Below are 26110 nucleotides of genomic sequence, written 5' to 3'. Positions count from 1 at the left end.
TCATGTGTAAGGTGTTGGTCATGTGTAAGGTGTTGGTCATGTGTGAGGTGTTGGTCATGTGTAAGGTGTTGGTCATGTGTGAGGTGTTGGTCATATGTAAGGTGTTGGTCATATGTAAGGTGTTGGTCATATGTAAGATGTTGGTCATGTGTGAGGTATTGGTCATGTGTGAGGTGTTGGTCATGTGTGAGGTGTTGGTCATATGTAAGGTGTTGGTCATATGTAAGATGTTGGTCATGTGTAAGGTATTGGTCATATGTGAGGTGTTGGTCATATGTAAGGTGTTGGTCATGTGTAAGGTGTTGGTCATATGTGAGGTGTTGGTCATATATAAGATGTTGGTCATGTGTGAGGTATTGGTCATGTGTGAGGTGTTGGTCATGTGTGAGGTGTTGGTCATATGTAAGGTGTTGGTCATATGTAAGGTGTTGGTCATATGTAAGATGTTGGTCATATGTAAGGTGTTGGTCATGTGTAAGGTGTTGGTCATGTGTAAGGTGTTGGTCATGTGTAAGGTGTTGGTCATGTGTAAGATGTTGGTCATGTGTGAGGTGTTGGTCATATGTAAGGTGTTGGTCATATGTAAGGTGTTGGTCATATGTAAGATGTTGGTCATGTGTAAGGTATTAGTCATGTGTGAGGTGTTGGTCATGTGTAAGGTGTTGGTCATGTGTGAGGTGTTGGTCATATGTAAGGTGTTGGTCATATGTAAGATGTTGGTCATGTGTGAGGTATTGGTCATGTGTGAGGTGTTGGTCATGTGTGAGGTGTTGGTCATATGTAAGGTGTTGGTCATATGTAAGATGTTGGTCATGTGTAAGGTATTGGTCATATGTGAGGTGTTGGTCATATGTAAGGTGTTGGTCATGTGTAAGGTGTTGGTCATATGTGAGGTGTTGGTCATATATAAGATGTTGGTCATGTGTGAGGTATTGGTCATGTGTGAGGTGTTGGTCATGTGTGAGGTGTTGGTCATATGTAAGGTGTTGGTCATATGTAAGGTGTTGGTCATATGTAAGATGTTGGTCATGTGTAAGGTGTTGGTCATGTGTAAGGTATTGGTCATGTGTAAGGTGTTGGTCATGTGTAAGGTGTTGGTCATGTGTGAGGTGTTGGTCATGTGTGAGGTGTTGGTCATACGTGAAGTGTTGGTCATGTGTGAGGTGTTGGTCATGTGTAAGGTGTTGGTCATGTGTAAGGTGTTGGTCATGTGTGAGGTGTTGGTCATGTGTAAGGTGTTGGTCATGTGTGAGGTGTTGGTCATATGTAAGGTGTTGGTCATGTGTGAGGTGTTGGTCATGTGTAAGGTGTTGGTCATGTGTGAGGTGTTGGTCATACGTGAAGTGTTGGTCATGTGTGAGGTGTTGGTCATGTGTAAGGTGTTGGTCATGTGTGAGGTGTTGGTCATATGTAAGATGTTGGTCATGTGTGAGGTGTTGGTCATGTGTGAGGTGTTGGTCATATGTAAGGTATTGGTCATATGTAAGGTGTTGGTCATATGTAAGATGTTGGTCATGTGTAAGGTATTGGTCATGTGTAAGGTGTTGTTCATGTGTAAGGTGTTGGTCATGTGTGAGGTGTTGGTCATGTGTAAGGTGTTGGTCATGTGTAAGGTATTGGTCATGTGTAAGGTGTTGGTCATGTGTGAGGTGTTGGTCATGTGTGAGGGGCCACTGTTTGGCTGACTTTATCTGTGTTGTTAGGCTCTCAGCCTGCCATCCCGTGCGTTTGCACCGATGCAGCTCATCCCTGTGGGTCACAAAGGTTAGCGGTGGCAGCGGCGGCTGCTGCTAAACAAAGCAGGTGGATAGTATGTACAAGCACACAGAGGCTTTCTCCTCCTGCGTGGTGCCCAGATGACATGCTCACCTGAGGTACCACTGGAAGTGTGCCCAGCGCAGATGAACTTACCGTAAACTTGTTAGTAGGGCCCTGTTTCATCATCCTACCCTGAATGTTCTCCTTCATTGGCTTATATGATCTGCAGCCACCACCCTGAACCCCCAGCCCCCACATCTCCTATCCCTCCCCTCACCCAACCCTACACCTGTAGTCAGTCATAACGGAAGCCAGAAGCGACTTTAACGCCTTCACATGAACACTTGTAGTTCTTCACAGAGCCTCTAAAGATAGAACCTGTATTGGCGGGTTTGCTAATGGCTCCTCTCTGTAAGACTTGTCACTCCCAACCCCAGTGACACCATGCGCCCCGTGAAAACACAGGCACTGCTGTTGACTTGCACAGAGGAGAACAAAGGAACATGTGCTGCTCACGCCTACACGGAGCCTCGTCCAGCTGGTGCCTTTTTTTTTTTTTTTTTTTTGGACATGCTTTATCATATCAGAATAGACAGACAGTGTAGTATCTGATTCAGGTCAGTGCCACATATGGACGTCCTACAAATGTTTGTTAAAGCTGTCCAGGGTTCTTTTGTTCTGGTCTTTGGTTATTTTTGGTTTTTTTTTTTTCTTTTGTTTCTTTCAAGCACATGTTGGCAAATCATGAAGAGGACGGACCTCTTCACAATGAGTGAGCACCTGGGGGCAAATAAAACAGGAGGTTTTTAAAACTCAGATTCTTGGGATAGAGGAGGTGGCTCACCATTTAAGAGCACTCGTGGATGTTCAGATTTCTCGGCACCTACAGCAGGTGACATAATATTCTGTAACTTCAGTTGCAGGGGATCTGATGCTCTCGTATGGCTTCCACAGGCAGTACACTGACATGCACACACCAATACACAGATACATACACGCACACACCAATTTTAAAAATAACAAAAATAATAATTTTTAAAGTATTGATCTTTGGGCCTAGCAATCTGTTTCTGGAAATTTATTCATACAAAAATAATAAAAACTTGCCAGTAATTATACACATACATGCATTTGGTCATACACATGCACATTAAATAAACAGACAAACAAACCTTTAAGATTCGAATCTTGTACATGCTTATAATTCTGAGGAGGCCAAAATGGAAGCACTAACAGTTTAAAGCTAACCTGGGCTATATAGTAAGTCCTTCCATCTCATAAAAGAAAAGGTCTATATCATATTTAAAAGACCTTACCAGAGAGACAGTCTCCGGAACAATCTCCCTTTAAGTTATACATTGGCTCAAGGTAGACGTGTCTGCTGGTAGCTGAGAACAGAGCCCACTCTGCTGGTCCAGTGGGGAAAGAGGAGCCATCATCAGGAGAGGACACCAGCCTCTGGCAGATGTGCATGCTCTTCTAAGATGCCACTCTGCCAGAGCAGGGGTCTGCCCCACCCCTCCATCTCTGCAGGTTTGCCCCATGGCTCTGCCAACATCCATGGTCTTTATTCGGGTCTATGAATTTCTCTCTGACCCTATGAATTTCTCCCTGGCACTTCTTCCTGGTCTGACTGATACATCTTCATCCTGGGGGGAGGAAGAGGCTTGACTTTTAGGAAACAGCCCCTGTTAGTTGAGGCCTCTCTCATTTCAACCTATACTTTTGAACCCAAGCAGCACAAGGCTTTCCAACAGGGAGGAAAGCCACCAACTTTATAGCTGAGATGCTTGAGAGACCAAGAACACAGCTTCCCTGCTGGCTCCCGTCCTCTGTGGAGAATGCCCAAGAGGCCAGAGAGCAGCCTGCAGCCAGACATAGTCTGTAGGCCAAGGATAGAAACGGACTATTCAAGGACAGACTGTTTATCTGGACCTCAGCCTTGAGAACTGGATTGTAGTCATGGGGAGGCCCATTTCTCACCCCACATATATGATGTGATGTATGTCTTCCCTTGTGAGTGGGCCTGGTGTCTAAATGGCAGCTCATCCTATCCTGACTAGGCTGGCACTCTTCTGTGGAGTTACCAACCACACACACACACACACACACACACACACACACACACACACACACACACACACGGACTTGGAATAGCCTAGCCAAAGATGCTTTCTGTGGCCATGGTGACCTCGGACTCAGCTGAGAGTAGACCAAAAGTGGACAAATGGCCTTGAAGATAAGGCCAGTTGCTTTTGTGTGTGTGGAAAAGCATGTGTAGACTCCAAAAGATTTGAAATCATGGAGCGACGCCGCTGCTTGCTTTACTTGCGCTGTTTCAGTTCCGTGCATGAAGATTTCAGGCGCTGTTTTACCTTGGCTGGTTGTCACCTGAGGAGCTATTTTCAGAGATGTCAGGAGTCTTCTGAAAATCTCGTTTTGTAAAAACCTGTGCTTTGGGGAGATGAGGAAATCTGCACGAATCACTATGGATATTTGGCCCCAGCAGCTCCTGTGTTGGGATGGGGTTAGAAGAATCCAATTTCAGTTTGCAGTTAAATTGATGGGTATCTGGGTGGCCTAGTCTGTCTGAGGATATAAGGGACAGGTGCTTCTGTTTCTACGCTCAGCTTTCATGGTAATTCTGCACAGTTGGCCAGCATTTACCCCTCCAGAGGCTTTCTCCATGTTCCTCTTTCCTTCCCCCTCCATCTCTGGCTCCCATGCCAGCATAGCAGCAGATATTCATTACCTTAGCAGCCCTGGGAAACAGTTTCATCTTCTAGAGCAACTATGATCTCTTGGACATGACTGCTTAGAAGGCTCTGGGAGCTGTAGTTGAATTCAGTGGGAAGTCTGTGATCAACTAGTAATGTCTGCTGGGGATCCAGCAGGGTGGTATCTCTATGTATATAACCTATTTGTATCATTGGTCAAGATGTTGGTCCATTTTTCTTAGAATGAGAAAAAAAGATGTATTTCCTAGGCCTGGAAGTATTCTTATTTATGCTTCTTATCTTTGATGCATTTCTTGTTTGTTTCTTGGTCACAGTGACTAAATGCTGACCAAAACAAACTTAAGGAGAAAAGAATTTATTTGCCCTACAATTCCTGATCACAGTCTATCACTGAGAGAAGGCAAGGCAGAAACTCAAGACAAAAACCAAATCAGAGACCACAAAGGAATACTTCTTACTGCCTTACTCCTCAAGGCTTGTTCAGATACCTTTCTAATATAGGCCCAGGCCCACCTGCCCAGGAACATCATAGTTCACCGTAATCTGGGCCCTCCCACTTCAACCAGCAATCAAGAAACCCCACCCCCACCCCAAACATTTCCTACAGGCCAATCTGATGGAGACAATTCTTCAATTAAGATTACCTCTTAGCTGGGTGGTAGTGGCACATGCCTTTAATCTTAGCACTTGGGAGGCAGAGACAGGTGAATCTCAGTGAGTCTGAGGCCAGCTTGGTCTACAGATTGAGTTTCAGGACAGCCAGGACTACACAGAGAAACCCTGTCTCACAAACAAACAAACATTACCTCTTAATGGAGATTTAGATTTGTGACAAGTTGACAAAACTATGATACCAGCCTTGTTAGGGCTTTTTTTTTAAACAGTACTCAGGTTATTTAAAAGGTTGTAATCCATACAGAGGAGCTCCTAAGTACACAGGACTGGCATCCCAACAGAGCACAGAGCCTGTGAGGGACTGCCTGGCCTGTCACCTTCATGAGAGTCTCAGGCATTTGCTGTCCTCAAAGTCCAGAGCAGAAAGGAACAGGGTGCTGGATATGAAAACTGAATTGGTACGCTCTTGGATCGTCCAGAAGTATCGCTAGGGTTATTCCAATGGCCTCCTACCAGAAGGAACTCCAGACTCTACTATTCCTGCATCTAAGAGGAGCAAAGCCCTATACATTATGGGAATTTAGTCTCCTTGGCCTGCCCACTGAATATCTAGAGTGGCCTTTGTCATTGGTACAGCAATGAAACCCCTGCGGAGTTCAGATGACCCTGCAAGGGCAATGCCAGTGGGAAGAAGCCCTGGCAGAAAGGGGAGGGGGCTGCTGGTTAGGGTCTCCTAGTGAAAGGCAGCAAGACACACACACACACACACACACACACACAGCCTTCTTCCTTCCAGTCCTGAGCTTTTCTCACCCGTCCTTTCCCCTTTTCCTCTAGGTCACTCCTGCTTCTCACTTCTGGGACCCTGTCAGTGTGCAGTGTAAAATGGACCCACCAAGCTTAGGGGGCTCCTTCTAGGCATTGCTTCTTCCTCTCTGGGACCACTTACCTATGCTCCCTTCCTCCCAGTTGCTTTCATACCTGGGCTAATACTGCATTGACCTTAGTCCTGCCAAGTTACATTTGCATCTGTGTTGGCCTGAGAAACACCTTCCGCATGGTGGTGCCAGGGTGTCCCAAGTCTTGGGGAGTTGTCACTCACTTGGGAAATGGGGAAGAGTTCAGGGACTGTTTGCACATTCCTGAGGACTTCTAAGCCCCTGGCCAGGTGAGGTATCAGCACATGGGCTAGCCACCAAGAAGGGAGTATGCCCAGCTAGCATGAGGCTACCAATAGGCTAACGATGTTGGTCGGTGTCAGGATCAAAGGATGTTTTGGAACACCACAGGCCAGGAAGACTGAGATGTCCCCAGTGGGTCACACGAATGGGGGAAGGACTCAGACCATCTCTGTGGACCTCACAGACTAGCAATGGCTTCCACATTTGCTGGCAGCAAGTGTGTGCTCTATCTGTAGCAGCCGAGAGAGTTCCTTCATGTCTCCACTGAGGGGAAGCCAGACCCTTGGCTTTGGCACAGAAAAGAATTTCTGGGTGAGCAAGAATGAAGCAGGACTAAGGCTTCTAAAGGCATTTTAAAACACAGACTCTTAAGCAATATAGTTAAGGCACATCAGAGAATGTGTGTGTGTGTGTGTGTGTGTGTGTGTGTGCTTCTCTGAGAGAGCCCCCTTGATAGTTTCTACAGTAGTCACAGGTAGGATTCGGATGGTTTTGAAGTTGTTATCTTCGAAGGATGGCGAAGGAACCTCGGTGAAGTCACCGGTGGTTCCCGAAGACAAGATCATACTTGATAAAGGAAAAGTCGAGATCACAGGGCTGGGAGAAGGTAGGCTATTGCCACTGTAAACCAGAATCTCTTTTGAGATTCCCAGAAAATGGAGGAGCAGTCAGCCCTGCCCAGAGTCATACGTGTCCAGGCCTTAAGCCTGGCGCATTGCTCTACTTACTTACGTTATAAACCTTCCCAATACGATGGCCGCTGTGCGATGATGTTTGTTTCTCACCTGGCCTCACCTTTGCCTGTTTCATGCTCCAAGGCCCTGGGCTCCGTGGTACTATAGCTTTGGTCATCTGAGCCCCTACCTTGAGTCTGGCCCACTCCCCAATGCTATTCTTCACCCTCCTAGGACCTCTTCCAGAGACACCTTGAGGTCCGAATCAATGACAGTCAGCTGCCACTAGGTCTTTGCCATTTCTGAGCCCAGCCCTAGAAAAGCTTTGTTGGTGACTCAGCATCCGGGGCTGCCAGCCAGCACTGCTACCTGGCAGTTCCAGGAACTCAGATGGGGGTGGCTGGAGAGGGCCCCCGAGGAAGAGGAAGCTTGACTCAGGACCCATCCCAGGCCTTTGATAAACTTGACTGGAAGAGATCTAGAGATGGGCTCCCTCCTGGCAGAGAAGGGCGTGGCACGGATCCTGTAGATAGGCCTTGCCAAGGGCCTTCCTTGCCCCAGGACACATACACACAGCCCTGCATCCTGGCAAGCAAAGCGATTGAGTCAAAGCCGTGTCGTCAGGCCTGTGTGTGGTATGTGTACCGGCAGGCGAGCCTCAGCAAGCAGCACAGTGAGCTGGGCTGCTGAGTGGGTGAGGGGTCAGAGCAAGAACCAGGGGGTTTTGTAGCACTCGATATTTCTCGGCTCCTGTGTCCTTAGGAAGGGAAGCGTCTCAGTGGGACAGGGTAGCTGTTCTTTGCTGTTGTTGTTGTTTTGTTTGTTTAGGTTTTTAGCTGCTTAATTTACCTTGGGAGCTTTCAAGCCAGTCAGACTGAGCACCTGTTTTTGCAGTCTGGCTGACTGCCGACCTCGGGTCTGTGATGTCGGGTTTGGGCATTTAGTAGTTAGGATCTAAACTCTAAACACATCTAAGTACACGGCAAACACTCGCTTGACCTCTGATGCAGGGAAAGACAATCACTAAGTAGCTTTTATAACTCGGAGACTATGGGAAACAGGGTCGGGGGCTGTGCGAGGGAGAGAGAAACCGGGAACCCCAGATGAGCCAAGTGGGGACTTATCACTCGTGCTGGTACAGATAAGCATCCGGTAGCTCCGGGAAGTCAACGGCCCTGCTTGCAGGAGTGACGGGTGCATGGCCAGAAGTGGGAGCAGTTTCACGGGGGACAAGTGAGCTAATGTGTTTAGTCAACCTGGACCAGGTAGATTCTTTCTTCCCTGGACCCAGGAAGAAAAACTCGGATGTAAACCTGACAGGAACTCGGATGCTTTAACTCGGCCATGGGGTTCCTTTCCTGTTTAAGGAGCCCAAGTGCACACTAGTCGTGCTGTCTTCCATGGATACACCCGGGTCTCCTTGGAGCAGTCTGAGAGAGCCGAGATTGAGAAGATAGAAACCTCCCTGGGAAAGATCAGGGTCACTGGGTAGACCAGTTCCACAGCCCACCAAAGAGGAGAATCTCTGAGTCATGATTTTCCAGATCAAATGAGACAATTTAACACCACCTGTTAGCAGACACAAATTAGATACAAGTTAGGAAATCCCTCTGGATTGTATCTGCGGCTGCTCAGCCCAGTCATTCAACAGGCCAACCTGGTGCCTCCACTGAGCTTGAGCAAAGGGCCAGGGGAACAGACAGATGGTGGTGGCACTGTGGGACAGTTTGGCTCCACTGGGGCAGGCCAATCACCTCACTCCGCCTTGAGCTCCTCAGAGGCCATTTCTAATGTTCCGTTGCCGTGGTTTTTAAAAAGTGGAAGGGTGGCTTATAGGAAGAGGACTGTGTGGGTCGTGAGTGACGGACCTCTTTGTCCCCATGTATTTGGCCAAAGTAATAAATACTCAGTCACTACTTGAATGAATGAACAAACGAATGGCTCCATTTCCCCTGAAATTTGAATAAAAAAGGAAAGTCAGAGATGTAGAAGGAATGGAATCTAAGCAGAGAACTCTGGGGAAGGGTGGGTTTCTGTGATCACCCTCCTGGTTCTCGTCCCGATAGGGAGACCTCTTAGAGAAACCCAGTCAAACCAAAGCGGGTACCAGACGTTAGGCCAAGTATGGGGATAGTGGACACAGGAAACACCACACCCCGGGGACAGACAGATAAGTGGGACAAATCTCAAGGGGGAAAAGAAGGGGGCGGGGGGATCAAAAGGGCAAGATTGTTTCCCATAGGACCTTGGGGTGTCAGACATGCCCTCCATGGAGGGAGGGGGAGGGGGAGGTGGGGGAGGGAGGTACCCGGACATGAGAGAACACTTTAGAGACAGTTACCTGCCCACTTGCATACACACAAGTCGTTTGCATTTCTGAGTACAATGTGATGTTTTAAAGTATGCAACAGCTGTAATCAGGGTGATTAGCAATCCATTGCCCTAAACAGCTATTTATAAGAGCCATCTAGTGTGGCAGGGCAAGCCTGAGACACAGCACTAGGAAGATGAAGGCAGGATCAGGAATCCAAGGTCATCCTTGACTACATAGTACACTGAAGGTCAGCCTGGGCTTTGTTAACTGAACCCTGTCTCTAAAATAAAATAAAGGAGAAAAAATGCTCACTCAGTGCCCCCGGTGGGTTTCCCACAAACCCCCTAATTCCCGTGTTACAATGACTCTGTCCAAGAGATGGATTCTGTGACCTTTTACAGTGAAGGAAGAGATTCCGACAGTTGCACAGAGGTCAAAGTTGCAAGCCATGTGCTGAGTGGGGACCTTGGGATGCCTGGCTGTCCCCGATGTAGACAGTGGGAGTCTAAGCAGTAGGGAGAGGCAGCAGGGGTATGTGGGTGCAGTACATCTGGGGCCTGGTGGCTGTGTGGTGTGTGTGTGGGGGTGTGTGCGGGTGTGTGTGTGTGGTGTGTGTGTGCATATGTGTGTGGTGGGGGTGCGCAGGGGGGGGTGTGTGTGTGATGTGTGTGTGTTTGAAAATTTGGGGGGAGAACATTGTTGTTCCTTTTGGTTGGGAAAGAACCTGGTCCAGAGTGCTGGCTCTTTGTGCTGTGTGTGTGTGTCTGTCTGTCTGACTGACTGTCTCTCTGTCTTTCTGTTTCTCTGTATCTGTGTCTCTGCCCCCCCCCACACACACACACCTCTCTTAGGCAGCCAGCACAAAGGCAGGAAGGCCTCAGAAGAACCGGTTTGGCAACTGCCAAACCTCTACCCTGAGACGCACTGAGGCCTAGCCTGGGGAGGCGGGGATCCAGGGATGGATGAAGTGTCCGTGTGGGGGCTGGCCGTGTAGGAGGGCTTGGCTTGGATTGCAAAGTAAAGGGAGGGGCTGACCTGGTCTTCAGCTCTGCCTGAAACAGGAGGCGGAGGAGGACGTGAGTTTATTTTTGACCTTGTGACTTGGGGAACAGGCCCTGTTGGAGGGTGAGGCTGGGGATGGTGTTTGGGGCCAGAGTCAGGACAAGCATCTGGGATGGTCTTGGTGACTTCGGCAGCTTATGCTGTCAGCCTCTGCCTCAGTGTGATAGTTGAGCTCACTGCCACTGCCCCAAGTGTCTTGAATATTTAGAGGGAAGATCACAGATCTCAGATTTCTTGCTTGCCTTTTTCCTTTTAAAAAAAAAAAAAAAACAAAAGACTTTTTTAAAGTGTGTGTGTATATGTGTATATGCGTGTGTGCACATGCACGTATGTGCTTGTGCATCTGTGTGTGTCTGCGTACACACCTGAGCTCAGGTACCAAGGTGCTGGATCCCCTGGAGTTACAGGAGGTTGTGAGCCACGTGATGTGGGTGATAGACCCAAACTCAGAACCTCTGACAGCAGTGCCACCTCCAGACCCACAGCATTTCCTCCTCCCTCTCTTTTTCTTGCTTCCCCCCTCCTTCCTGCTGCCTTACATCTTCCCCCAGTCTGACCCTCCTCTCCATGTGTAGATGTTTGAGTCATTGGCATAAGTAGACAGTGAGGATTTTTTAATCCTAAAAGCAAGGTCAGTGTCCTGGCGTACCAGTGGCTTCAGCAGCGAGACCCTGGCTCTCAAGCGTTCCCTTTGCTGCGGTCTCCTCTAAGAGTCCTGAGGGAGGGTAAGGTGGGCAGCTGTTGCTGCCACCCTGGATTCTGGGGCGTTCTGATGCATGAAGAAGCAACATCAGGGTAGTCAGGTTGGCCGCCAGGGCCAGTGGGCATACAGGAAGTGATGTGTCCATTTCACCTCATCTTTGCCAGAGTCCTCTGAGGAGATCCTATTCGTGTTTGGCAGAGGGAGTCCAAGGCTTAGCACCTTAGAGTGTGTCAAAGCTTCCAGGTTACAGACTGACAAGGGCGTGAACCCAGGTCTGTGGCAAAGTCTAGGCATATCTAAATCAGAAGCAGCAGAGGCTGGGGTACCCAACCCCTTTGCCTCTTCCCCACCTCTCTGTCTCTGAGCGTCTCTCCTAGACCTAGAAGGATGTGGAAAATTTCTTTGAGCTTTCCAGTGACGCTGGAGGACAAGCTGAGAACCACCGACACACAGTCACCAGAAGATATCACCTTAGGCTTGCCAGTATGACATTAGCTGTTTAAGGGATCCCAGAGGTTGGTAGGACAGGCAGCTGAGGGAAGGACCCTGATTTGCTCTCCTCCAGAGTTTTTATTATTCCATGTAAAAAGGGAAGATAAAATTATCATAGAAGTACCCCTTGCTGGGACGGTGTGCAGACAGTTAATATGACCTAGCCCCTAATTCCAGACAGAGAACTTACTCAGAAGGGGTCAAAACAAATTTGCTTGTCCCCGCTAGCTGGCTAAGAAGGTGGACAGCCCTCTGTCTTCGTAGCTGCCCGTAATCTGGAGACTTGGCCAGTCTCAGCCACCTAAAGACAGAGTCCTGTGCTAGAAAAAAGAAACTGACCCATGCGTGGTGGCACATGCTTCTAACCCTAGCTCTCAGGAGGCAGGGACAGGAGGATTGCTATGAATTCAATTACCCTGGCAGAAAAGGAGGAAGGAGAGGGAAAGAGTGGAGAGGGAGAGGAGGAAGACTTACTGAAGAAAACACAGCCCTAGACAAACCTAAGCCCTGGGCTCCTGTCTGCCCAGATCCCCGCATTCTACTGAGCATGCCTTGCCTTAGCCAAAGGGAAAGAAAGTATTTGACTTTGGAAGAAAGTGGGTTTTTTTTTGTTTTGTTTTGTTTCTTTTGAGACAAGGACTCAAGTAGCAGATCTGTCCCCAAACTTTCTACGTAGCTGAGGATGGCTTCGAACCTATGCTACTTGAATCTCTACTCCCTGAGTTTGGGGTTGCAGTGCTTGGGATGGAGTCTACAGCCTGGTGCTGTGCTGGCACCTTCTTGCCTCCAGAACAGAACCATTACACAAGTGTGTGTCCCTATCCTGAAAGCCTGAGGCCCAAAGCCTGCAAAGTTTTAAGCGCCCACATGAGGCCTCAAGGGGGAAGATTCCACATCTGACCTTCTGGAGTGGGTCACCTGTCACCAGGCCGGCACCCTAGAGTTACTGAACCAAATGACACCGAGTCTATTCATACAACATGCATATGAAACAAATTAATTTTCTATTTGTGACTTTGCTCCTGTTCCCAAGATATCTCAACATCTACACGCAAATATTCCAAAAGAAAATTCCAAAAAATTAAGAAAAAGACTGGGCTGGGAAGACGGTTTGATCATTACGGTGGGTGCCCTGAAAGTATGAGGAACTTCAATCCCCAGAACCCATAGAAAAAGTCAGCTCCGCTGGTATGCATTTGGAATCCCAGGATAAGGAGGCAGAGATAGGCAGATTCCTAGAGCTGGCCAACTTCCAGGCCAGGCAAATGCCCTGTGTCCCTGCAAAGTAACAAGGGGCTGGAAAGATGACTCGGTAGTTAAGAGCCTTTGTGGCAGGTCACAACCACCCCTAACTCCCGTCCCACGCTGTATCAGGACCCACCTCCTGACACAGCGCTGGCCTTTGCAAGTGACTTCCCCACTAAATTCTCTTCCTGGGTGCCAAGGTCCCTCCTGCGAGTTGGAGGACTGCTCTGGAGGTGGGGCGGCAATGGAAAAGAGCCCTCTGTCCCATGAAGCCATCTGTTTAAGTGACTCATTCTTGGGTCTCTTGTCTTTCCAAACACCTTGCCTCACTGTCCCCAGAGTTCTCTCTGTCCTGTTTGGCCAGTTCCTCTAAGGTTCCTCTGCAGCTTTGCCTGACTTCCTCAAGGAGCTACTGCATAGCACCCTTGGGCGCGGGGCCAAGTGTAAACTGACACCTCTTCCCGGGAGAGACCGGGAGGCTCTTCTCCACTTGCGAATTTGTAAGGCAAGAAAGATGCTTACAGGTCTGTGTTGGCAGAGCCTAGGATCTAGGTCACCCATTCACAAGAATTCTTGTGCCACTGGGAGCCTGGGTGACCTTGTGCTAAGCTACAGAGTCCCACTGGGCACATAGTCACATCTTCTGAGGCTTCTCCTCTGTCCCTCATTGCTCTCCATCTCAAATGACATAAGAAGGGAAAAGGGCTAGCAACCCCCAAGTGCTCACGTATTCTTCTGTTCCACTCGAACCCAACTCCAGCCCACTCATACCCTACGCTGTTCTTGAGCCCAGAGCATCTGCACCCAAAGGTGCCTGCTGTGACCATGGTCCACCTTCCCATCTTTCTTTGACCCCAGAACCTTTCCCAACCTAGTTCTTCCCTCTGAAACCAACCATCGAGGTCCAGGCACAGGAGCAACATGGAACTCTTGCTAGGTTCCCAGTGAGCTACTCCATTGAGGAGATAAGAGCCTAGGAGCAAACACAGGCTGCAAGAGAGGCCAGGGTAGACATATTCACCTCTGCTGGGACGTCCGGGAGCCTAAAGATGGCCCCTCTCAGGACTGGGCACTACAGCCGAATGTCTCCAGAAGAAGTGATTACCAAACGATGGGAAAAGAGGATAGAGGTCCCTGTCCAGGACTGTCGATCTCAGACAGGAGTGGAGCTAAAGTGTGGGTGCCCTAGGACCCAGGGGAACAGGAGTGCCCAGCCTCTCAAAATGGCATTTCTGACAATTCCATCATGGATAGGTTTGATCCACAGCGGCAACCCCACAATGCGTGGGTTAGCCTCGTTCCTATCAACAGTTTCCGAGTGGCAAACAGCAGTATTATAAGTGTGGAGAGTTCGCCTTGCCTTGAGGCCTGGCTCCCAGTGAGCCGAGACCAGGCTTCCCTAACGATACACTTCCGTTGCGTGTGGCTTTTCCCTCAACACGACTCACTGGCCTCCTTTTCTTTTTGAAGTCTGCAGTTGGGATTTCCCCCACTTTGTAGCTACTTAAACAGACATGAGAATGAGACCCGGGCAAGACAGCCTTGAAAGTTTGCCTGTCCTCGGGGGAGGAGAGCCAGCTGGGTGGCCCTACAGCCTGCCTTCCCATCCTCGGGACCAGTGCCAGGTGGCTTTGACACTCAGCCTAGAGGGACTAATGGCTCCTTCCTGCTGTTGAGTCCCAGCCTAGACTATATCTTTCTGTGCTCTGGTGGTGACAGCCAGCTCTGTGGTGTCCCCTTGGCTTCTCAGAGCCTCGTGTCTGCCAAGGCCACATGTTCCTAGAAGGCCTTCAGACACCAGGCCATGTGTGGGAACTGCTGGTCCCCAGCACGTACAGATAGAGCATCCCTCAGGCCTAGCTTATAGGAAAACTGAGGGCAAGGAGAAAAACATCTCAAGAGGTGACGTTGTGGTCTCTGGAAGACCTCTAGGTCTGTGGGTTAAGCCAGGAGGGTCACACCGGGAGGTGGGGGGGACGCACCTTTGGTGTGTCAGACCAGCCAGGGCACAGTCCCTTCATGGTGTCTTGCACATTGCAAGTGGGCAAACTCAAGCCTCAACACAGGAACTCGAGCAGATTTCTAAGCCTCTGTTTCCCGGGCATCCCCAAGGGCAGGGAGGCTGGGAAGGACCTACCATCCAGGGCCGAGAAATGGACAGGGCAAGGATACAGGAACCTGCGAAGAGAGCCTCAGCCTCATTCTGCCTGACCCAAGGCCCATAGCAGCTAGAGTGGAGCTAGGCATCATGGGAACTGAGAGTACAGCAGGGGACTGTTACTGTCACCTTTCTAGAATCATAAATAAAAACGAAGTGTTCCTCAGAGAACATGTTCTCAGTAGCCATTAATTAATTCCTGAAATGCCTTTGAGTTTGGCAATTGGCAGCTGTCAGGTAAGAAAGAAGGAGGGGATGAAGGAGTTCTGTGCCAGCCAAGGGACTGGCCCCGGCACACACGCAATCTCCTGTCTTTGCTCCAGAAGCTGGCAGGGCCAGGCTAGGTACTGGGTTTGTGCAATTTGCCCTGACAGGAAGGGTTCAGGCAGGGAGGTGGCATCAGGGTCACTCAGTGGTTGGAACAGTTGCTGACAGGCTGGTCGTAACTCCCTGTCCTGAGGTATGCCAGGCACCTCCGTGTCAGCTTTGACTGCTCATGGGTCACTGGCTGACTTCTGCCCACAGTGGTTTGTGGCAGAGCCTCACAGCATCAGGACATGATTGGCACATGGATCCGTAGGCTCAGCCCCCAACTGTTCCTGGCTCTGGCAGGAGTGGAACCCTGGGTGCATGCGTGGCAGATGTCCCTCTGAAACATGTCTGGAGAATCCTGTGAACATGTGAGCTGTAGGAAGGAAAGGCCTCCTCTAAGAAACAGGAGTCCACGGTTCCACTCTCTGAGATCATGGGGTAGAGGGGCACACAAAACCTATCTTGACTTCTGTAGTGGCTTGGGGAGTCGGCCTTCTAGAATGGTCTGCCTGAGGCCCAGCCTCCTCTGCAGGGCTACCTGAGGCATATCTCTGCCCTCAGGATTCACAAGAGCTTCCTTCTTATGAGAACTCTCGGCTCTGTTTCCGGAAACTTCCACCACTATAACATGATGACACACACAGGTCACCTGTTGGCAGAGGTGTCTTTACAGGTCATGGAGAGGCTCTGTGTGTGGGTTGACACCGCGCTGTCTTGGAGTCCTAATGGATGTATTAGAGTCTGTGTGTCTCATCAGGGAAGCCAATAGAAGCTTTAGTTCCCAGGGTCCTGCCTAGTGCCATCACTGGGCTTCTATTCACAGATCATTGTCCCTACCACACTCAGCACCTAACGGGGCCTGGACATGCCTAAATACACCCCATGACCTCTCGAAGAAAAGTGTGGTGACAGCTCTCACCAACTGTCCTCAGCTGGGCTCCTCATATGTTTGTTTGCGATGCTGCAATGCTCTGAGGTCAAAGCATAGATGCTGTACCCCAGCTATGTCTCCGCACATTGCTTCAGCTAGAGGGGAGTCTAACTGCCATGCAGGGGCCCCTGTGCTGTGTGAATACGGGGGTGCTGTTCCCAACCCGTACCCTCATACCCAAAAGACGGCAACAACATACCCAGCAAAGGGGAAACTCCACAACAGGCAGAGAAAGACACGGACGGTTCCCTCCGCTCCCTCCCATGAGCATGTATTCCCTAGTCTTGGCACAAGGCCCTCTGCTTTCCTTTGCACTGAGCCCCTCAAAAAAGGTGGCCAGACACAACTATTGGCCCCTCCTGAAGTCTTTGCCTTTCAAAGGGCCTGGCCTCCAAGGAAGTCTGTTTCTGAAGAGACACTTACCCATCCTCTCTGCTTCCCCCACAGGTGTCCTGTTAGCTGTCTGCCAGGCTCTGGAGAACAGCACGTCCCCCCTGAGTGGTGAGTCCCTCCTGGCTGGGTGTGGATGGGGTGTGGGTCCTGCCCCTCATCTGGAGAGCTCCCTCCCTGGGACACTTCCCTGACCTCTGAGCAGGCAGAGGAGGCTGTACTGGAAAGCTTTCACGACCCACCTCTTCACAGAGCCTGTTCACAGATGCCCAGTACCAGCAGGTGAAGTAGGTCCTGCAGGAAGAGCTTGAAGCTGTCTGTACTTGACCAGTTTGTTTGATGACTAGATTTCTGAAGCTCCTGCCCAGTTCTGCCCAGTGACACCTTTGTTTAGGTTTATTTCTTTGTTTAGGTTTAGTAAGATATTCTCTCTCTCTCTCTCTCTCTCTCTCTCTCTCTCTCTCTCTCTCTCTCTCTCTCTCTCTCTCTCTCCGCCCCCTAGAGTTGGGAGACAAAGTCCCCACCTTCTCAGTGTCCCTGGGAAACCTATTTTGTTTCATGGGCTCCTAGCCAGTGGCTTCTGTTTGTGTATAGTAATGGTGGTCTTAATGATTTTGATTACTGCTTTTCTGTGAGTTGGGACAGGAGTGTGTGCATGTACTTGGGTACTCATGGTCGTATGACAGGAACTACCCACTGAGCCATCTGGCAAGAATCAGATACCATAGCAACTCTTACAGCCTGGGTGTGAGGGAACTTGGACGTGAGGCCACTTGTTCTGGTACCCGATGGGAATATCACCAGGCTGATCCGGGGGCTGAGATGCTGTGTGTGCCCTGCTCTGCCTTGCACCCTTCTTGACCAAACCGTGCACCTGAAGTGTGCAGGCTTTGGGAGTTGGCCAGCCCGGTTAGGTACGGAGACCTGCAGGCTAGCTGAATCACTCTCGAGACAAGTTGGGATAGTGGCAAAGACTGATGTAGCCATCAGTTGGAAAAGTACCCTTGGCAAAGTTGCCCTTTCAAGTCTCTATTCACATAGACAAACAGGGTCTGTGGATATCCAACTTGAGTCTGCTCCCTTGGGGCCCCGGAGGTGGCTACCTGTCCAGCCTCCGGCTGTTCTCAGTTGGGTGGATGATTTAGATATGGGACTGGTTCTCTTTGCACTTTATAACCTGGGATCTGGGGAGAGGGGCCAGCAGTCAAGTTCAAACAGTATGACTGTGTGGTACTGAACTCTCCAAAGGCTGGGTGACTAATCAGGGCTTGCCTGTCACACTTTCTCTTAAGTGACTTTAGTGACAGGACTGCTTAGTCTGTGCCACCCCAATCTGCCTCCCCTATGGCTGAAATCCTGAGGTAGGGGCAGCTCATGCATGTTTGGGTTCCTGTGTGCATAGGTGTGCATGTGTTCACACGCACATGGAGGCCAGATGCTTTGGATATCATCCTTATAAACGCTGCCCATCTTTTTTGAGAGAGGGTCTCTCAGTAGTTGGAAACACACCAGTTGGACTAGACAGGCTGGCCAGCAAGGTCCTTCTGTCTCTGCCTCCAGGCGCTTGGATTAAAGCACTCAGCAACATCCTCTTTAAGGTGACGCTGGGGCTTGAACTCAGATCCCTACACTTGAACAGTAGGTGCTCTACTGACTAGGCCACCTCCCCAGCCCTCAGTTTTAATTTGTGGTTACTCTGGAGTTTTCTTATGTTATCCGATGCTCATGTTTCTTTTCAGGTGAACACTGTTTGGGGGGAAGTGTATTTATTTATATACTGAGTGACTTCAATATCTGAGCTCCTCTCCCTCTGTGCCCTGGGTGTTGGTGGGCTCATATACTACATTCCAGAAGCTTCCATTAGGTGTTCAGACAAGGCCTTTCGGGACTGAGACAAACGGGCAAGGCTCCTCACTCTGTAAGGAAGGACTGCTGGCACTCACAGGGTGAAGCCCGGCACCACAGAGCACTGTGGAGAGGAAATTGCAGGCTTCCCTGCCAACCAAGGGTGGGACACGGGTTCAGAGGAGCACAGGGTTTGTCTCGTGAGCTTTTTTTATGCGTTGGGAGAAACATGCATGCCATTAGAGCAGACAGTTGCCCTGGACCTTTCTTAGTAAGATCTTATTTTGTTCTTTTTTCTTAGATCCCCAAAATCCAGAGGGTGGAGGGGGCCAGAGGTGTGGGAAACTGGGTTGCATCATTGAACGCGTCTCAGGCATTTACTTTGGGTGGGACAGCGAAGAACACGGAGCCTTGGGGAGGAGGCCAGGATCCTGTGGTGGGGCCACTTGCTTGCAGACTTTCCGAGTTTCCTCAGCATGTTAGTTCTCAAGTATCTGCTTAGACCAGTGCCCTCATCTGTGGGACTGAGCCATAGCCTGAGAATCTCCCCATGCTGTCCTGATGGACAAGGAGAGGCCTCGGCGGCTGGTAGGAAGATCCTGAGGATGCCGTCACGTTTTTAGGGAGCACTGTAGTCAGGGATCGATTGGTGATGTCTGCACACAGCCAGGTAGGGAAATGGTGGTCTCACTGCCATGCAGAGTTGACCCTCCATATCTACAGGTGCTGCATCTTAAAGCCAAAGGGTAAACGGGTCAAAAATACCTGGGAAAAAAACGGCAACCATAGCGAACATGTATAGACTTTCTTCCCCAGACTGTTTACAAAACAGCAACAGCGTGGCCACTGTTTATGTACTGTTTATGTATATAGTAATGAAGAGGCTGTTCTAAATGCATGGGAGGGGCTAGGGAGATGGCAGAACCCATGTATGAAATGGACAGGCATTGGGGTTCCCCGTGATCCCAGCATGTGGGAGGTGAGACAGCTTACGGCAAGCTGGCAAAGCTAGATGAACTGAGACAGAGAGAGTCCCTGCCTCAAAAAATACAGTGAACAAGAATGCAGGAGACACCTGATATCAACTTTGGGCCTCCCTGCACACACATACACACCACACCTACACACACCTACACACACACACACACACACCACACCACACACACACCTACATACACACACACACCACACCACACACACACCTATACACACACACACCACACCACACACACACCTACACACACATACACCACACCACACACACACCTACACACACACACACTACACCACACACACACCTACATACACACACAAACCACACCACACACACACCTACATACACACACACACCTACATACACACACACCACACCACACACACACCTACACACACACACACCACACCACACACACACCTACACACACACACACATACACCACACCACACACACACCTACACACACACACAAACCACACACATGTACGCATGAGCAAAAAGAAAAAAATACTAAATCTGTGGGAACATGAGTGTAATGTCCATGTATAATCTACACCATTTCCTGAAAGGACTTGAACATCTGTGGGCTTCAGTACAGCTGGGTCCTTGCTCCATACAGGACAGATGCATTTGATTCTCTTGGGACGTTGCATCTCTAGGATGCTCTTGTGTCTTCAGATCCTAACCCTCTGCTTGCTAGAATCTGCCACCAGGAACAGCGGAGACCCAGAAATACAGGCCTGGTGAGAAGGGGTTCCGACTAGCCAGGGGGCAGAGAGATCTCTGCCGAGCGTGCACGGAAAGCGTGCCCCTGCCCTGCCTGGTCCAGGGACTAGAATCCTACAAAGAAACCAGACATCTCTCCCTGACCCTCCAGGGGCCAACCTGGCAGGTTAATGACACAGCCTGTGAACCTTTCTTGGGAGTGTCACTAAATGTTCAGTGTGTCATTTAGACCATAAAATGCCACAGAAGTGAAATCAATGTTCTCAGGTTTGGAACATAAACTTTTATCCCTGTCTGTTTATAAAAGTCAAAGAGACACATCAGCTGGAGGCAGGAGAGGGCGTTGGCACCCACAGCTTAGAACACCAGCTACGCCCTCCCCAGGGAAAAAGCTGTGGCATATCTTCAAAAGGCACTTCTCAATACCCTCTTTAAAAGGGCAGAATGCACCTCAGTGGCAAAGCTGTTGGGCCACCGCTGGCCTCGCCCTCAGCAGGACTGAACATTCCCAGGCCGTTCATCTGGTTCTTTCCTCATGAAATTCACTGTAACGACCAAGGTGTGGCTAAGGCCCCTCTGGGCCCCTGGGAGCCAAGTTCCTACCCACCTGCACACGCTTCAGATTGGCTCTGTACACCCTCTGACTCCCCGAGCCCCCAAGTGTTTACTAGCTTGTTGAATTCAGTATCTGGAAGACGTAAGAAAAAATACGATGAACAGAGAAACATCAGCATGGGGTTCTTTGTAGGGCTTATCACCATTCTTACTTTCCTGGGGAGGTGGTGCCCAGGTCGGGCACCTGTGGGGACCATGGACTCCAGTCTGCTGAGATGAGTATCTGGGCTGCACAGAAGAAGAGCAGGTCGGATGGGCCAGACAGACAGACAGACAGACAGCCATCCAGGCCTCTCCTCACTGCTCACCTCCTTCGACAAAAGCTTTTCAGAACTTCAAACTGCTTCCCGATTCCTTTGTCTGCAGTTTTCCCACACGTGAAGCTGAAGTCATTCTAAAATTAGAAGGCTCACGTGTTTGACCCAGGTACATGGTTCATCCGCTTCAAATCTCTGTCTCCCGCTCAAGAGGCCCTACTGTGTCACACAGGGGATAAAACCACACACACCTGTGTGTGGTTGCACGGCGCTTGCACAGAGGAGCAGCAGCAGCCGGATGGAATGATTCTTCCTGCCGTCAAAGGTTCGATCCTTTGTCATCTACTTCCTCATCTTACCTGTTGTGCGTGCGTGCGTGTGTGTGTGTGTGTGTGTGTGTGTGTGTGTGTGTGTGTACAGGTGTGTATGTGCTTGTGTATTTATACATACACATTGAGACTAGAGGCTGACAGACAGACAGCGTCATACTCAACAGCTTGCTGGCTTATTTTATTTCTGGTTTTGGTCCTAAGATTTTTTTTTCTCTTAATTTCTGTATATGTGGCTGCCTATGTTTGTGTTTTTTGTGTGTGTAGGCGTATTTGCAGAATCCAGAAAAGGTGTTGAATTCCCTAGAGCTAGAGTTACAAATGACTGAGAAGCCACCATATGGGTGCTGGAAACTGAACCCCAACTTAAACCCCAGTCTTGCCAAGACTGGAAGCATTCTCAGCTGCTGAGCCACCCACCTTATTTTTTGAGACAGTCTCACTGAACCGAAAGTTTGTTGGTGCTGTCAGGTGGGGGATACGGAGCACCAGGGATCTTCCTGTCTCTGCCTCCCTCGGCTGGGATTACAGATTTCTATCTCTGCTGGCTTTTGCAGGGGGGCTGGGGATGCGAGCTCAGTAAGCGCTTTACCAAGTTCACTCTTTACGGAGCTCCCACTGCCTCTACCTGTTATCCTTTGCAGAGGGAATTGTGCTGAGTCTGCTGCTCCAGGAGAAAACAGAACACAGGAAGGGATTTGCTCCAGGGGCTGAGAGACATTGACAAAGCCTTTAATTCTTCAGGCACCTCAGTTTCCTATCAGTGAAATAAAGGAAAGAGATTAAGCGGTGGCTTTTCGACCTCTAGGTTCAGAGTGACTCTAGGAAGGACATGAACAATGTTCAGAAGCATTCGTGGACTCCCGTGGGCTAGAGGCTTTCAGTGTACAGTGCAAGGACTTAGGTGTCGGTCTGTGGCTGTCATCTTGCCTGAGAAAAAGTCTCTATTCTTTTTTTCTGCCATCTCCCAGGCTAACTGACCCATGTGCTTTCAAGGCTTCTCCTGTCTCTGCCCCTCATTTCCCCCACGTGGGAGCCAGGCAGCAAATCAGTTTTTAATGTGCTCATCTTCATCCGGGGCCTAAACTCCCAGGAACAGTAGCTCTCTCCTGTGCAGATATTTCTTTAATTTTGCACAATGAATAATTAAATTGTGCAAATGCACTGATGAGAACAACTTGCATAAACAGGTTTGAGCACAACACAATGGCCACTTGGTAAACATCGGAGCTGACTGGTAGGAACAGGAATTGGCTGTCAACTAAAAAGGCCACTGACCTCAGCTTGCGCTGAGAGCCTTGATCCAAGATGCCTGAAGAGGAAGAGAGTGCTTGACGCTGGGTGTCCTAAGGGCATGATTTAGTAGAGCAGCCATCTCGGAGGATGCAGGGCAGGTGCTAAAATTCATAGTTTGTTTGTAGTGTTTGGCGTTTATTTTACACACATTGCTGAGAAAGTTCTGCCAGAGGGCAGAAGGCATTCATCGTATACAGCCCTGAGGAGTACCAAGTGTTGGCTCTGCCAAAGGAGGGTGATGATTGGCTTGGTCTGATCTGGTTTGGTCTTTGGAGACAGGGTCATGTGTAGCCCAAAAGGTCATGTGGCCTTGACCTTTGACTTGATATGTAGGTGACACTGGCCTTGAACTCCCGATCCGTCTGCCTCTACCTCTCAAGTGCTGGGATTACAGGGTCAACAGCAATGATTGTAACATCCAAAGGGCAGACAGAGCCGGGGCCGAGACTGACAGATACTCTCCAGAAAGCCATGCTCGTACACTATGAAGACGCTGCCCTTAGCCTCAGTTCCAACCCATTTCGTTGAGCTGCACCTTTCGACAACTGGGCGCTAAGCAGCTTTCCCACCTGATTGGCCACTCTCCCAAGCTGTGGCTGTGGCATGGCCAAGGAGAGCGTCTATCTGAAGCATAAATCCTGTCAAAAGCAGAACTCGTAACCCACAACAACAAAACCCAGCACCCTCCCACCCAAGCACCACAGGCATTAGGCCCACACAGAGACCCAGGGGTCATGCACAGGCTGCGCCATCGCTCTGTCTTCCCTGAGAACGTCTTAGGCCGGTCATTCTGCACCTGCCTTAGTGAAGTCAGATTCTTAGTGGGGAATCTGATTGACAGAAACAGAAGAGGAAAACTGAAGGGTGACAAAGAACCAGAGGGCAGTGACATGGAGGAGGAAGGCAGCTTCTATAGTTAGACCTGAAAAAGAGGAGCCCAGCACCCCAAGTCCAGAATAACCTGGGAATCCTAAACAGCAAGTGCCTGCTGAGCAACTTGCTGCCTTCAGTGTCCTGGTTGTCCTGGTATTAACTGTCTACTCAATGTCCTGGTTGTCCTGGTATTAACTGACTATTGGACCCAGCCTAGAATTGCCGGGAATCAACTCCAGTTGGGTAGTTGTCTTTATTAGGGTGTTCTGTAGGCATCTGTGAAGGATTGTCTTGATTATTAATTGGCCCAAGAAGGTCTAGCCTACTACCAGCCCTAGGTCAGTGATATATAAGGAAGCCAGCAGTGCTCCCCCACGGCCTCTGCTTCTTGTTCCTGTCTGTATTCCTGCCCCGACTTCAATGGCAGGCGGTGATCTGGAAGGGCACAGTGAAATGAGCCACTTCCTCGAGACCCTCCATTCCCGAGCGAAGGCGGATGTCGTGGTTTTTACTCTGTTGAGCTGACGTATTGTTGAGACTGACAGTAGCGTTGGGAACATCTCATGTACTTGTCTTGGGATGGCAGCATCTATTGCTGACAGGTGTGGAAGCCGGGCTGACCCCTCTGAGGTTCGACACCTTGTGATAGGCTCTTGCTGTGTAGTCCAGCCTGGCCCTCAAGAGCAGCTTAGTGTTAGCCTGTTAAAGAAGAACTTTAACATCGGGCACAGCGTGTGGCCCACCTTGGCCCTTCTAGGGAATCTGCGTTATAAAAACAGTGAGAGAAGTCAGGTTATTCCCCATGGGAGTGAAAAGATGAGTCTTCAGATGTCCAAAAGGGGGAGCAGCTCCGGAACAGGCAGGCCGAGGACTCCGGGTGGCCCTACGACACTGTGCTGGGAGGGTGGAGAGATGACTAGCTGAGAGCACCGGCTGCCCTTCAGAGAACCAGAGCTCAGTCCTGGGCCCACATGGCAGCTCACAGAGCCCTGGAACCTCAGTTCTAGGACCGCTGAGGGCACTCATGCGTGCGGCACACATAACATACATGCAGGCAAAACACCCATGATTCTTTTTAAATTTTAATTATGTAAATGAGCTGATCAGAGTGATTCTAGCACTTGGGAAGCTGAGGCACGAGTTTGAGGCCAGCCTGGGCTATCTGTATGGAAAGACCCTGTCACAAAAAGAAAGCATCTCGGTTGTCTTCAGGCAAGTGCTCATGGAGCCCAGGCTAGCCACAAACTCACTCTATAGTTGAGGATGACTTTGAACCCCTGATTTTTCCTGCCTCCACCTCCCAAATTCCAAGAACACAAATACGCTTTTAAAAATCCTACTGGTGAAGAAACAAAATGTACAATAATAAAAACACACATGATATCCACGTAGGAAAAATGGAGTTGAACCTCAGATTCGCAAACAATATGGCCAGAAGCAAAAGTAAAGGGCAGGCACATTGATAGCAGACGGGCCTGTCGCTCCCTGTGTCCTTGGCGTTGAGCAGCGCTGTGTTTGCCAAGGCTAGTCCAAGCCTAGAACTAACTTCCTGACTAGCATTGTTCAAGGACCTGTACACTGTGCCCTGCAGCCTGGCCGCAGGTTCTGGTCCCAGTACAGCAGCCTTCCCTGTGGCCTTGGCATCTGGTTGAGTGTCTCCCTGTCAGTGAGTTTACCTTAGCAGCCCCGTGGTCCCAAGTCACGATCCTCTTTTCGGAAACTAAATGCAGGCATCCCTAGATCACGACGGTTCTGCTCCTAGTTTCTTTGCTCTCCGGCATCTTTTGTGCTCGGCATCAGTAAATGAATCACACGAGATACTTAAGATAACTTAAGAATTCGGGTTATCACGTGTATGATGTTGGGGGATACACGTGCTACAGTATGCGTGTGCAAGTCCAAAGACAACTTAGTACAGTTGGCTCTCAAAGATCAAACCTTCCATGGGAGCGAGGGGTCAAACTCCAATCCTCAGGCTTTGCCTGGCAACTTCTTCACCAGCTGAGCCATCTCCCCCACCCCAAGATTCTCAGCCCACCATTTAAAAGTGAGTCTGTCCTTAGCTGGTTCTGCTCGGTAGTATGTGTAATGTTCTTAGTACATCCAAACTCAGGTGTCCAACAGCTGAGCGTACTAAATACATTTTCAACTTAGATTTCCCATGGACCAACCAACCACCAAGTGGCCACCTTCTTGCAAGCAGGGGAGCGTTACACACTGTAAACCTTTAGCAAAAGTGGAAGGCCTCTCTGCACCCTTAACCCTAGGCACATCCCTCATCTCGTGAAGCAGACGGAGGACAACTGGGAGACGTTGGGGGAGGAGGGTGATGTAGCCTTCCTGTGCTCCAGAAGCTTCTTTCCGCATTCTCCCCCGCTGCCCCTGATACGATCCTTGCTTTGTGTCCTGGAGAAGCAGGTCCTATGAAGCAAGACCATCTTTCTGAGGCTGTTTTATTCCCAGCAGTTGAATATGGAGGCAGTGGATCTGACCCATCAGTGCCATGACAGGCATCTCACCCGAATAAAAATGGAGAGCAAGGATCCCATCGGCATGGGGCCCACGAAGCTGCATTCTGAGGCCTGAGTCACATTTTGTTA

The 26110-nt window shown here is 49.8% G+C and overlaps 1 protein-coding gene across 1 annotated transcript in view; it reads left to right on the top strand.

The window, feature by feature from the left end:
• TGFA (transforming growth factor alpha) overlaps positions 1-26110 on the top strand; it is a gene marked incomplete at both ends in the record, with an annotated part of 145693 nt that overhangs the window by 15992 nt on the left and 103591 nt on the right. The window contains one exon of the mRNA XM_080932119.1: positions 16631-16684. Within this exon, the coding sequence (XP_080788245.1) occupies positions 16631-16684 (54 nt within the window). The remainder of the gene's footprint in view (positions 1-16630; positions 16685-26110) is intronic.

This window comes from Micromys minutus (genome assembly GCF_963924665.1).
Source record: "Micromys minutus genome assembly, chromosome: 18".
NCBI lineage: Eukaryota > Metazoa > Chordata > Mammalia > Rodentia > Muridae > Micromys > Micromys minutus.
Note: the sequence above shows the minus strand (reverse complement) of the source record. Positions and strands in the feature narration are given on the sequence as shown.